General features: G+C 41.5%; 1 protein-coding gene across 1 annotated transcript in view; it reads right to left on the reverse strand.

The window, feature by feature from the left end:
• slc4a5a (solute carrier family 4 member 5a) overlaps positions 1–10134 on the reverse strand; it is a 33033-nt gene extending 22899 nt beyond the window's left edge. Inside the window, exons 1-7 of the mRNA XM_029439793.1 lie at positions 10083–10134; positions 9139–9351; positions 5796–5925; positions 4125–4285; positions 2453–2605; positions 1754–1849; positions 265–320 (exon numbers count right to left, since the gene is read on the reverse strand). Coding sequence (XP_029295653.1) covers positions 265–320; positions 1754–1849; positions 2453–2605; positions 4125–4285; positions 5796–5925; positions 9139–9351; positions 10083–10134 — 861 coding nt within the window. The remainder of the gene's footprint in view (positions 1–264; positions 321–1753; positions 1850–2452; positions 2606–4124; positions 4286–5795; positions 5926–9138; positions 9352–10082) is intronic.
• Positions 10135–12500: the final 2366 nt, after the last annotated feature.

Here is a 12500-nt window from a genome sequence, read left to right on the forward strand (position 1 = left end):
ATAAGAGATAGGACCTGCCAATATAAAAACCAGTTATCTTTTTAACCTCAGTCACTAATTTGATTTGATTTGATTTGATAAGGTGATGCAGTGCATGAAACAGAGTTTATGTTAAACTCCAGTGTTGGGGAGTAATGAACATGTGATGAGACTGTTTGACTCTCTTTGATGACAACAAGTTCGCAAGTTTAAAGAACAACAAGTTTAGTTCTTTAATAATTATCTCTACTGTGTAAATATGTGAAGAAGTTAGAAAATGGTCACCTGGTCTGTGCTGGGAGTATCTGCAATATCATTCATACTCCTACTCTGAGCGTGACCTGGAGTGCAAAACAACAACAACAACAGTTAGAACATCTTAACTGCATGACATCTTTTTATGATCCAACATTGCTAACGGTAAAATGAGCTGCACGATACAGCTATAACATCACAATAAATGCACTTACAGTTACTATTTATGACCATAAAAAGAGCAAAGTGAAGCAGTAGGTAAATTGGTAAAAGTCCGTTTCTCATGCACATTGGGCCTGACACGGAGACTTGGCCGTCAGGGAGCAATGACTTCAGATGGAAACTTGGAAAGCAATCAAAAAAGCAGCAACAGTGAAATTGGTCCCATTAATGCAAAACACAAATCTCCCGCTTAGCTTCAGGATGCTAGTTGGAAATGTGTCACAGTTTTATTACTTTATTGTCTCACATTAAAAACATTTCAGCCCAAAAGGTAGTGAGCACTATTGAGAGGACTTTAAAATGGTAGGAGACTTTAGCTTCTCGTTTGCACAGGGCTGCAGAACAACGACACCATCTGCGTTTAGTTTGGTTCCCTTTGAGCCTCGCTTTCACGATGCGATCGTGTCTGCCGCCGGCTCCAGCGAAGGCTCCACTTACGGCCCAAAGTCAGTGCGAAGTAAAAACATAATTAAGACACATAATCTCTTCTGGATCTGATGAAGGACGCAGCTGAGTGTGAACCGTCTCTCTCTCCTCATCTCTGTAGAGAGCTGTGCAGTAAACTGCGACGGGTAAAGACGAAGGTTATGAGCTGAACTGAAGCAAACGTTTAATGATTCTGGAGGCGAGAGTTTAGCCGGGTGACGTTACAGCGCCGGGCAGAGCGTGCGGAGCACGAGGAGCTCTGATGACAACACAGAGGGTAAACATGGCTGCACTATAGCTTCACAACCTCTGACAACACTGAGCTCTATTTCTCTCTTCTAGTCATGCCGAGTGTCCATCAGCTTTACAGCTGTGAGGATTAAATGCAATTTACTTTGGTAAAACCTTCTGTGACGCCCATAACGGAGATATGGTCTATAATTATAAACTGCTTATAGCTCTGTATAACTACAAACACTCAAATATTCATGATGCTTTATAACACCATTTTATAATGACGTTTAAAGTCAAGTATTATAATTATAATAACTCACTGACATTTTCATAGTTGTTTATAGTCTCGCATAGTTGTAATATATTGTCATCTTTTAATTACGTAAAATACATTTGAGAATGTTCTGTGTGTTCTTACATAGATTAAATAATATGTTTTTTTACATTACCACTATTATAATATATATATATATATATAATTATAATCACTATGATTCTTGTGTAACCAGCACTTATGAATATTATTAAATTATATTATAATGATTAAATACTTAATATTAAAAAGGTATTATGAATATTTCAGTAAATACTGTTAAAGCTTAAAAGATGCACAGCCGTGCCAGAGGCAGACACTTACGCAGGCGACCGTAGCTGGCAGACTGTTGCTTCAGCCGGAGGTCCTCTGTGGATCGGTTATAGTTGGCTATTGGACCCGGACCGGGTCCCGGACCGCCTCTGGACCCGACATTACGACCTGGCGAGGGAAACAGAAACAGACACAAACGGTGACAGAGCGGTCGGAGGCTTTACGCTTTGTCTCGCAGTATGTGGCCTGCCCGGATGGCATGAGGAAATGCTACAGCGGTAATTACCTCATCAAACATTAATACGTCCCTCGTGGAGGATATGAACCTCGATGACTGCAGTGCGTTCTTTCATTTACCAACTGAGTCAAACACTGTGTATGCATAATGCATTTCTCAAAGGCTGCAAAGTTATACAAGCGACCAGAATGGACTCATCATTGATAAAGAAAATAAATTGCAATATGTCACGGACACAGTGAAATTTCATGTGAAGGTCGGAACAACAACTCAAACAGATGTTTAAACGCTCTGATCAATAAAACACGTCTTCTTTGTAGCGTCCATGTTGTTTCCACATCACGACTTAGAGCTCACGAACGCGTCGAAGTCGGAAGAACGACTTCCCAACTCAGGAAAATGGGAGCACCTGAATGCACCGTTGGCCTTGGTGGAGGTCTGAGCGCTCATGGATATAAAGGTCCCATAATGATCTCTTAGATAATCTCTAAGCTGCACAAGTGGACACTCACTAGTGGAAGAGCTGGACTTGCCGATGTCGGCGAGCGAGCGGTGGATTGGCTTCTTGGTCTGGTGTCGATGTTTCCTCAGCAGGACAAAACTGATCTGGTCTCTGAGATCAGGAGAAATCATACCTTCCTCGATCTGTCGCTCGATGATTTCATCTGCAAGAAGGACACGTTCATATTTCACATGAGGACATTTAGCACAGTGATCCAGCGTTCACACGCAGTTTAGTTTGTTATCATATTATACATTACAGTCTATGATGAATGTATAATCATACAGTATAACGTCCATGGCTAGCGTTAGAGTATAGAGCAGTTCATAACACTGAGTACATTTGGTAAACTATTAAAATGGCCACCAAACAGGACGTACCCGATCCAAATCCGTTATTCGGAAGATGTCTGTGCGTCAGTTACGTTTCCTTAAATGGATTCATATCATTGTGGCCACAAGATGTAAATGGCCTTTTTGTTTACAGTATATGAGAGAGAACAGTATGACGATATATTTCATAATTAATTACCAATATTAACTCGATTGGATGCTTTGATAATATAACTGTGACTCCCGGTATAAACAATGCAGACTTATATCCGGACACAGATCATTTTGTGAGTGGAACAGATAAGACGTCTCTGTACAAACAGCACAACGCTGTAGATGTTACATGTATGTAAGAACAGTAATGTGCTACATGGAGCTGCAACTTAAACACTTGTTTCATGTTCAGACTGTGAAACACTGTGACTGTTGTCATTGATTCTTTTTCTATTGATTATCCAATTGATTTAGGGAGCAGTCCATACTAGTGCATCTGCAGCTTACGCTTTGCCGTGTGGTGGGCAGTATCGGGAAAGTGGAAAAACACGAGTTGGCAGCTGTGTCATGCAAATGTTTCAATATCTACCAACAGATATAGATATACATACAGAAGTAAACTTTTACATAGAGGGAGTTTAGCTCAGTTTACATTTAAGTCCACTGTGACAAAGTTGGCTTCACTGCCTTAGTGAAAAAAGATCATTTGGTTAGCTAACGAACGTGAAATGTTATATTCAAGCTAGGTGCTGTGAGGGTTTGCCTCAAATCGGTCCTCAGTTTAGTGACTCAGTGAATAAAGTAATAAAGTTTCATATAGAATACAATCAGCAGAGATAAGGTTATGAGAACATGAACAATGTGTTCACAACATTTTACTGTGTTTTACTTCTGAGGGTTTTGAAGGGAGCTGAACTTCTGGTGCACGGAAGTAATTTAGCTTTGGGACAGAAAACAGCTGACTTCCTGTGCAGTTCACCATCAAGAGAGGGAAGGCTCACAATATATAAACTAGTGTCTGTAACAAGTAGGGCTGCAACTAAACATTAGACTAACAACTGATGTGCTCATTATTTTTATTTATAAAGCGTCAGAACTTGAAAACTGTCCAAGGTGATATTCACTTTAATATGATACAAAACAGAAAAGATGCAAATCTTCATATTTTAGAGGCTGAAATTTTGAATAAATATTAAATATTTGCAAATTATTTTTCTGTCGATCGACTAAACAATTAGTCGAATAATCGCTGCAGCACAAAAACACATCAGGTCAAAATGAAGCCTCAGTGGCTGAAGATAAAACATATGAACAGTGACACACAAAGAGAAATGCAATACATCTCAAACATCTCACCAATGATCTGAGGCAGAGAGTAACCTTCCAGGTCCAGCAGCACGGTCCCCGTCTGGAGACACGTCCTGAGCTCAAAGAGACTATGCAGGGACAGCGTGGACACGTGTGGTTTACTCCACCTTTCCCCTCCCTCCTCCACCTTCTCTTCAAACTTCACCCACCTGAAGGCATGCAAAAACACACGGAGAGGAGGAACAGGTGAGGAATACGAAACGGTGGAGATTTCTTTGAGCTCTGCTTGAGGTTGCAGCTTACAGACATGACGCTGTGTGAATGTGAAGCAGCAGAGACCTCCGTGTACCGCTCAGTGCTGAGGCTTGTGTTTCTATACATGTCAAAGAATCACTTTATGACCTTTCTCAAATCTTAGTTTGGTCTTCTGGCACTCCAGTCTGATAATGCCAACTAGTTTCCAGGTTCTAAAGGGTACATCTTGCATTCATTTCAGCCAGACTTCATTTTGAGTAGCAGAAGGTTTAGAAGTTCAGAAATGACCTTGACCTCTGGTTTCCAAACTGATAAACGTGGCAGCATCCAGATGTGTGACTCGAGTCACACATTTCATGACTTTTGACTCTGCTTGATAAAAATCTAAAAATATTGCAGCTTGACATCAACACCAATGACTTGTGACTCACTTTCTGACTTTTTACTTGGAACTGTCCCAAACCCACAAATCCATTCACTTCCTTTCCTGAATCAACTAACAATAATGTTATTCATTCCAAGCAAGTCGACACTTAATCCTCTTTGTTTGAACCGACAGCATCCAATCAAGTTGCAGGAGAAAACCACAAACTAACTTGACATTACTGAGCACCAGCTGGAAAGAATTCAACCAAAGTTCATTTTGCAGAAACAATGTAGTGATCAACAAACAACTGCACGAGGCAAAACCTGCAGGTCAAACTTGGTGAAGAACGCATTATGACTTGTTTAGGACTCGAAACGCAAATACTTTATTTGGGACTTGAGTGCAAAAACTTTAGACTGAAGCGACCTGTGATTTACAAAGCAATGGCTTAGTCCCACCTCAGGCAGCTCCCCTGGAAAAATCCAATTTCAACCAAACTATCTTACAAGAGTTACTAAATACATATGGGATGAGATATTAGCCGTGCAGTTGCAAAAATCATGCTTCCTTTTGTATTTACAAAGATTTATTTAGCAGCAGCAGAAATGTTGATGATAGAAACCGATGAAAAGCATTAGTAATGGCTTCCTTGAACTACTTTTCCTATCCCTCATTTTAAAACGTGTGACAAGTTTCAGCAGGCAGTGTGTATTTTGGACGGGCTGTCATTTGTCGAGTGGATATACTCCAGATTAAAATCTTGCAACATTGAGCGGCTGTGGCTCAGGAGGTAGAGTGGTCTGAGGGTCGGAGGTTCGATCCCCAGTCCTGCAGTCAGCATGTCGAAGTGTCCTTGGGCAAGAAACTGAACCCCAAATTGCTCCCTATGGCCAACGGAGTGTGAATGTTTATCCCAACAGACGAGCTGATGTGACACATGTGACACGTGTTGTAAAGCCCTTTGAGTGATTGCAAAGATTGGAAAAGCGCTTTATAAATGCAGTCCATCCATAATACAAGAGCGATTATGTTTCTGAGTGGTAGAAGCGTGACGGTGTCTGAAGAGTGTGCATGTGTTTGTGAGTTGAGTCATCCACCTGGCGGACTCCTTCCACTCGAACTCGTCTCCTTCTCGCTGCAGCGTGTCCATCTCAGTGAAGAGCGTCGGCGTCGGCAAGTCGTCATCTTCGTTATGGATATAACGTAGCCGCTCTGCCGCCGGAGACACTGGATGGAATGAGAGAATGTTTTAGACATTTTTACAATTTTGTCTAAAGCAGAAACTACTTTAAGTTTCAAAGTTAAACTTGTCGCTTGTGCAAAATATTTGATTATCTTTTCAGGGGTTAATTTGCACTGCCTAAAGCCTCTTAGTGGAAGTGTCTGGACTTAGGGTTTCACTGTGGTTACTGTCGTAATACAGCACATGTGCTTCAGTTAACATGCTGACGCTTCACTCACAACAGCATTTAGTGATACGTGACTATTATCAGGGTTACCGAGCTAACAAAGAGAATACAAAGAGAAGATGAGAATGTTTTTCTCCTTCGAAGAATATGACATATATTTAATATATTTATTATTATATGTATAATATAGATGGGACACTGTTGCACTCGTAGTGACCAGTAGGTTCTTCCAAAAAATGCTACAATCCCCATAAATCAACAATTGTCTTATGTTCCACAAATAATTTCACTTTGAAGACACTGCTATGGTCCCTTAAAACTGGTTAGTCAGGACCTTCTTGCAACATGTAAGAGAAAACACTTAGAGATCAAAGGGTCTTCCCTTAAAACATCCTTTAATTAGTTTCAATGCGACACATTTTCCAACGGATCCTTAAATAAAGATAGCCTGAGTGGTTTCATGCAGCCAGGCACAGATCATTATAAAACGTAACCTAAAACATTATGTTTAAAGCCTTGTAAGCTTCTCTACCAGACGAACAGGAAGTGCCTTTTCCTTTGCCGAAAGGTCAAATCAAACCGACCTGTCAACTATGAATGCAAATACTGATCTCCAATAGGAATCAATAGACATGGACTTGCTAACTATTTTCACTTAAACCTTGTTTACAACCAGCTGTAGGCTGTTGTTCCACATATTTCCTGTACTGCACCAGAAGTACTGAAGCCGACATCCAGGTCACACAGTTCTACCTGATTATAGGCATTCAATCCAGAGCTGACTCTACAATTCATTTAATTATGGTATGGAGGTCGGCTCCATTCATGAGTGGGATAAAGAGCCGTCAGCTGCTGCCAACCTATAGACTGAGCTGTATGGGAATTACTCCACACGGGGTGAGTCAATGATATTACAGCTCTTTGACAGCAACACACAGTGAATTTGACTTAAACATTGTTTTAAGAGCAAGCAGGGGGAAAATAAGTGTAAATACAACATTTATGTCCATTATCACCTTTCAAACATGCATTTTCCTTCCCATGCTCTCCAGGTTGTTTACTTTCCTCTCACGGCACCATTTTGCCCGCTATAACCCTGCCGACTGCTAATGGCACACGATGCATTATTGATATTCCTGTACTGACACACTCCAAAAGACCATTGTTGTGTGTGGATGCAGTCCAGACAAAGTGAACACCTCTGCTGCACCACATCAATTTAGCAAGGTTGACAATCTTCCCAGACAAAGTCTTTGCCGCAGAGTTGTGCCAGGCTGCTCATTACTGCAGCTGCACAGTCTCAGGCTCCCAAAGACTCCTGCTGGAAAAACTGTTCCAACTGCAGGAAGGAAGCAAAATCAAATCACAAGCGTGAGGTTGAAGAGTACAACACAATTGTAAAAGATGACAGTCTGGAGGTACAGCTCTGCCAATTCTTCTGAAAGCTTTTAAGTAAAAGCTTTCCTGGCAGCTGTGAGTAGAACACTTATTATATTCAGCACACTGCTCTGCATATAGTTCCACTTTCCTTACTTCCTCATATACATTGATTTTCCTCTATTTACAGTCACATGTGTGTTTTATATTAAGGGTGTAAGAAAACATTGATGCACTTGACTGGAGATATTATGTTTGGTAATAAAGTATCGATGATTAATGAATCATTACATTCAGATTGAACAAAACGTAGTGCTCTTACTGTGATAAATACATACAAGTTAAAGTTATGCACAAGGTCATGTGTTCTTTATACTACTTAAATGAAATATATCGTGTTTACAGTATCGTAATAAATCACAATATATTAAATGGTATCCCCTGTATCATGACACGTGTCGTATTGTTAATACACAGCCCTATTTTATATAGTGCATACCTGTAAGACAGGTGCATCGCAACACACTGGCAGAACGTATTAAAGATGCCACTTTTAGTTGGTCGTAGATCAGATGGAGCTGTGCAGCATTGCACCTTTATAAAGTTGGGCAACGTTATAAAGAAAAATGGTCACAATCTATAAAGCAGGCTGTGATATCCTGACTTTTAGTTCCTAGTAAGGGTCAAGCCCCAAAAACCTAATCCAACCCTACATTTCCCATAATGCAACTCAGTAGCGTTTTTGGGCCGTAGCCATCTTGTTTTTTTGGAACCAGATGTGACACCAGAGAGTAGTACAACTGAACAAGACATGTTTAGACCCAACCGCAGATGAAGTGAAGAGGAAGCAACAGGGAGAGTTTTCCTGATTTAATAACAATAAAGACTTACAGCAGAGTCCAAAAGATGCCAACAAACAGCAGTAAATCCAAAAAGTCAAGGAACACGTAACACTGTAAGAAACTAAACACGAGGTTAGAGGAACGTGGAAACATGCAACTGAGGCAGAGCTGAAAACCCACTAATCAACCAATGAAGCACAGGTGTGGTCGAAAACCGGTGGGAAAAAGACAAAGGCAGGAAGTTAAACCAAACGTGACACATGAGGAGAGTGAACTTTCAAAATAAAACAGGAAACATATGCTAAAACCAAAACCCAGGACCATGACACGACTAACTTGTGGTAGCGACCTGTCAATCACAAGGTAGCCATAATGACCATAATTTACTAAACATACATCATGTGCTGAAAAAGACTTGAAACTAGTGATTGAGACATAAACTCATCAGTAAAATGTTTAATAAATCAAGTGAGAAGCAGGGTCATTTTCTCATAGACTTCTATACAATCAGACTTCTTTTTGTAGTGGAGTCGGGGATACCTGTGATTGACAGGTCTCTACCACGCAGTGTTGTCCGGTCTGGGTGTCGTCTGTGTTTTCGTCTTACAACTTTAACACTTCATGAAAGTTCATTTTAGTTGCTTAAAATTGTGTTTGGTTGTACTTCGCTCCACCCTCTCGTGTCACAGGCTTCACAACCGAAGTCCACAAACCAGGTGACTACGTTGCCTTCTTATAAACAGTCTGTGGTGAAAACCTTAAGATGTGACTGTTAAAAGCTGTGTGAGGAGGTTCTTGCTTCTCTGACTTACTTTTGCGGTTGATGTCATGAAGACTCTGCTCGTTCGAGTCCATGAGTCCTTCCTCTATGTCTACGTCTCTGTAGCGGCTGCGCTCCTGCTGTTTGTGTTGGCTGTAGCGTCTGTCCCTGTCCATGTCAGCGGCCTCGCGACTAGAGCGCCTTCGTCTGCGTTTGCGTCGATATCCTTTAGGCACTGGGACACCAATGTAGATGGACTGATGCTCTGGGGACGAATATGTACATTAATACACTACCAATAGTTGCACTCGTTTAAATTCAAAACTGAAGTGTGAATATAGGTTTCTGCAGAACGTTTACTTTAACAACAAGTTTTAATGAGATCACACTTTTTCCAAAGAAAGTAACTTCAATGTTTTATAAAAGGCCCCAAAACACAGGTTGTCTAATGAGATCTTTGATTCATTCTTCATACTCAGAGGAGTGTTCATAAACCACTTTAACACACGCTGAATAAATTATGTTTCACACCATGTCTGATAATTAACATCAAATCTAATGTTCAGTCCTGCAGACTTCCTGTGAGTTAGCCTCTGGCTCGTGTAATCCCTGTTTTGAAACAGAAACCTGGATGATGCGTGTTTGATCATCTGCTGCCAATTAAGGAGTCGCTTTAAAACTAATTGCACACTGAACTCCGTGTGGAACAGCTAAACAAAGGGGGAGACGCAAACCAATATTGGATGTTTGGAAAAAGTACAGCACCTGATAACCTGCGAACAGATGGGAACAAAAACACAAACAATCTCCTGTCGATTCTCTCTCCTCATTTGCAGACATTAGCATTCACCCACACACACTCTCAGAACTAATCAGACACTCCAAGTTAGTGTGATGGGTCCACTGTCTCAGGGTGATATTAGGGGACAAAGTGGGTGTGATGACTTCATTTCCTGTTTTGTTTAGCAGAGAGCCCCAGAATGCGCACACACTCACCTTCCTCCTCCTCATAGCGAAGGTGAGAGATCCCTCTGTCTCCATGGTCCATCCTGGAAGAGACACAAGTGTACTTTGAGTATGTGTAACATTACACCGTGTATAAAGAGGTGAAGGCCAGTGGACCCCCACAGGACCTTATTTCAGAAGAAATGTCAACGACGAAAGACGAGAGACGAGAAAGTTGCAGTTGTAATATAAGATGAGTAATTATAAAGACTGCACACACACAAGTGACATCAACTTCTCTCTGAAGCTACGCTGCCTGTGGATCTTGCTGGCCGGATAAAACCAGAGGATAAAACATCGGGGAAGATAACGTTACATTTGTTGGACGTAGCTAAGTTACCTAGCTAGCAACACGCCACGGACGAGAGGAGTAGTTCACTCAGCAGTTCCACACTAAACTAAGGAGAGGTCACACCTACAGGTCCCGAATCGAAGCAGTGCGAGGATGAGACGTTTTTTAAATTTCCAACTGGTCTGGTTTGCGTTCGCAAAGGCAAACCTACGACAAACGTACTATACAGTGTGTGTGTGTGTGTGTGTGTGCGTGTGCGTGTGTGTGTGCGTGTGTGTGCGTGTGCGTGTGTGTGTGTGTAGCGTTGCTGTATTTCTGGCATACGAGCCTCCAGCAGCAGCTCTTGTTCACTGACCTGCATGTTGGGTTTCAGCGCAGATCAATGGGAAAATAATTAAAAGTGAGGCCAAGTCGATGGAAATGTACATAATTAAAATGTGAAGAAAACGTATCGCACGTGGACCGCCACCAACTCACACATCGAGCGCCACCGGTAAAGTTTAGGGCCACCCTGTCCCGCTGTCAGAGAGACGTTACACACTCAGTGTGTTATCCACACGGCACTAATTGCACGTTAGATGCAGTTTGTAATTTGCCTTCGTTAGAGGTGGAGCCGAATCCAAATCCAGAATTGAATAAAGTTCATGAACAGCTACAGATGTTAGTCACAGGATGTGAAACACCAGGACGCTGAATATCATTTAAAGTGTTTCTGCTTTCTCTTCATGTCTTTGTGTGTGTTGTGTCATTATTACAGCTGTGATGTTCCTGCGACGACAACATCTCTGTTGTGAAGAAGTTTATTAACGTAGCTGAGCCTCGACCAGGAGACCAGACTGAAGACACTGAAGCCTGTTTCCCAGTGGACTCACCAACATCTGGCTCTCTCTGCAGCGTGGATAATATCTCACCGAGGATAATATCTCACTGTGGATAATATCTCACCGTGGATAATGTCTCACTGTGGATAATACCTCACTGTGGATAATATCTCACCGTGAATAATATCTCACGTGGGATAATGGTCTCACTGTGGATAATGTCTCACTGTGGATAATGTCTCACTGTGGATAATGTCTCACTGTGGATAATATCTCACCGTGGATAATGTCTCATTGTGGATAATATCTCACCGTGGATAATGTCTCACCGTGGATAATGTCTCACTGTGGATATGTCTCACTGTGGATAATGTCTCACTGTGGATAATGTCTCACTGTGGATAATGTCTCACTGTGGATAATGTCTCACCGTGGATAATATCTCACTGTGGATAATGTCTCACCGTGGATATGTCTCACTTGTGGATAATTCTCACTTGTGGATAATGTCTCACTGTGGATAATGTCTCACCTGTGGATAATGTCTCACTGTGGATAATGTCTCACCTGTGGATAATGTCTCACCTGTGGATAATGTCTCACTGTGGATAATGTCTCACTGTGGATAATGTCTCACTGTGGATAATGTCTCACTGTGGATAATGTCTCATTGTGGATAATGTCTCACTGTGGATAATGTCTCACTGTGGATAATGTCTCACCGTGGATAATGTCTCAGCTGTGGATAATATCCTCACCGTGGATAATGTCTCACCGTGGATAATGTCTCACCGTGAATAATGTCTCACCTGTGGATAATATCTCACTGTGGATAATGTCGCCTGTGGATAATGTCTCAGCTGTGGATAATATCTCACCGTGAATAATGTCTCACCGTGAATAATGTCTCACCGTGGATAATGTCTCACCGTGGAATAAATGTCCAATGTCTCACCTGTGGATAATGTCTCACTGTGGGATAATGTCTCACCTGTGGATAATGTCTCAACCGTGGATAATGTCTCACTGTGGATAATGTCTCACTGTGGATAATGTCTCACCTGTGGATAATATCTCACTGTGGATAATATCTCACTGTGGATAATGTCGCACTGTGGATAATTCTCACTGTGGATAATGTCTCACTGTGGATAATAGTCTCACTTGTGGATAATATCGCACTGTGGATAATATCTCACTGTGGATAATGTCTCACTGTGGATAATGTCTCACTGTGGATAATGTCTCACTGTGGATAATATCTCAACTGTGGAATAATGTCTCACTGTGGATAAT

This window comes from Cottoperca gobio, chromosome 9 (genome assembly GCF_900634415.1).
Source record: "Cottoperca gobio chromosome 9, fCotGob3.1, whole genome shotgun sequence".
Lineage (NCBI taxonomy): Eukaryota > Metazoa > Chordata > Actinopteri > Perciformes > Bovichtidae > Cottoperca > Cottoperca gobio.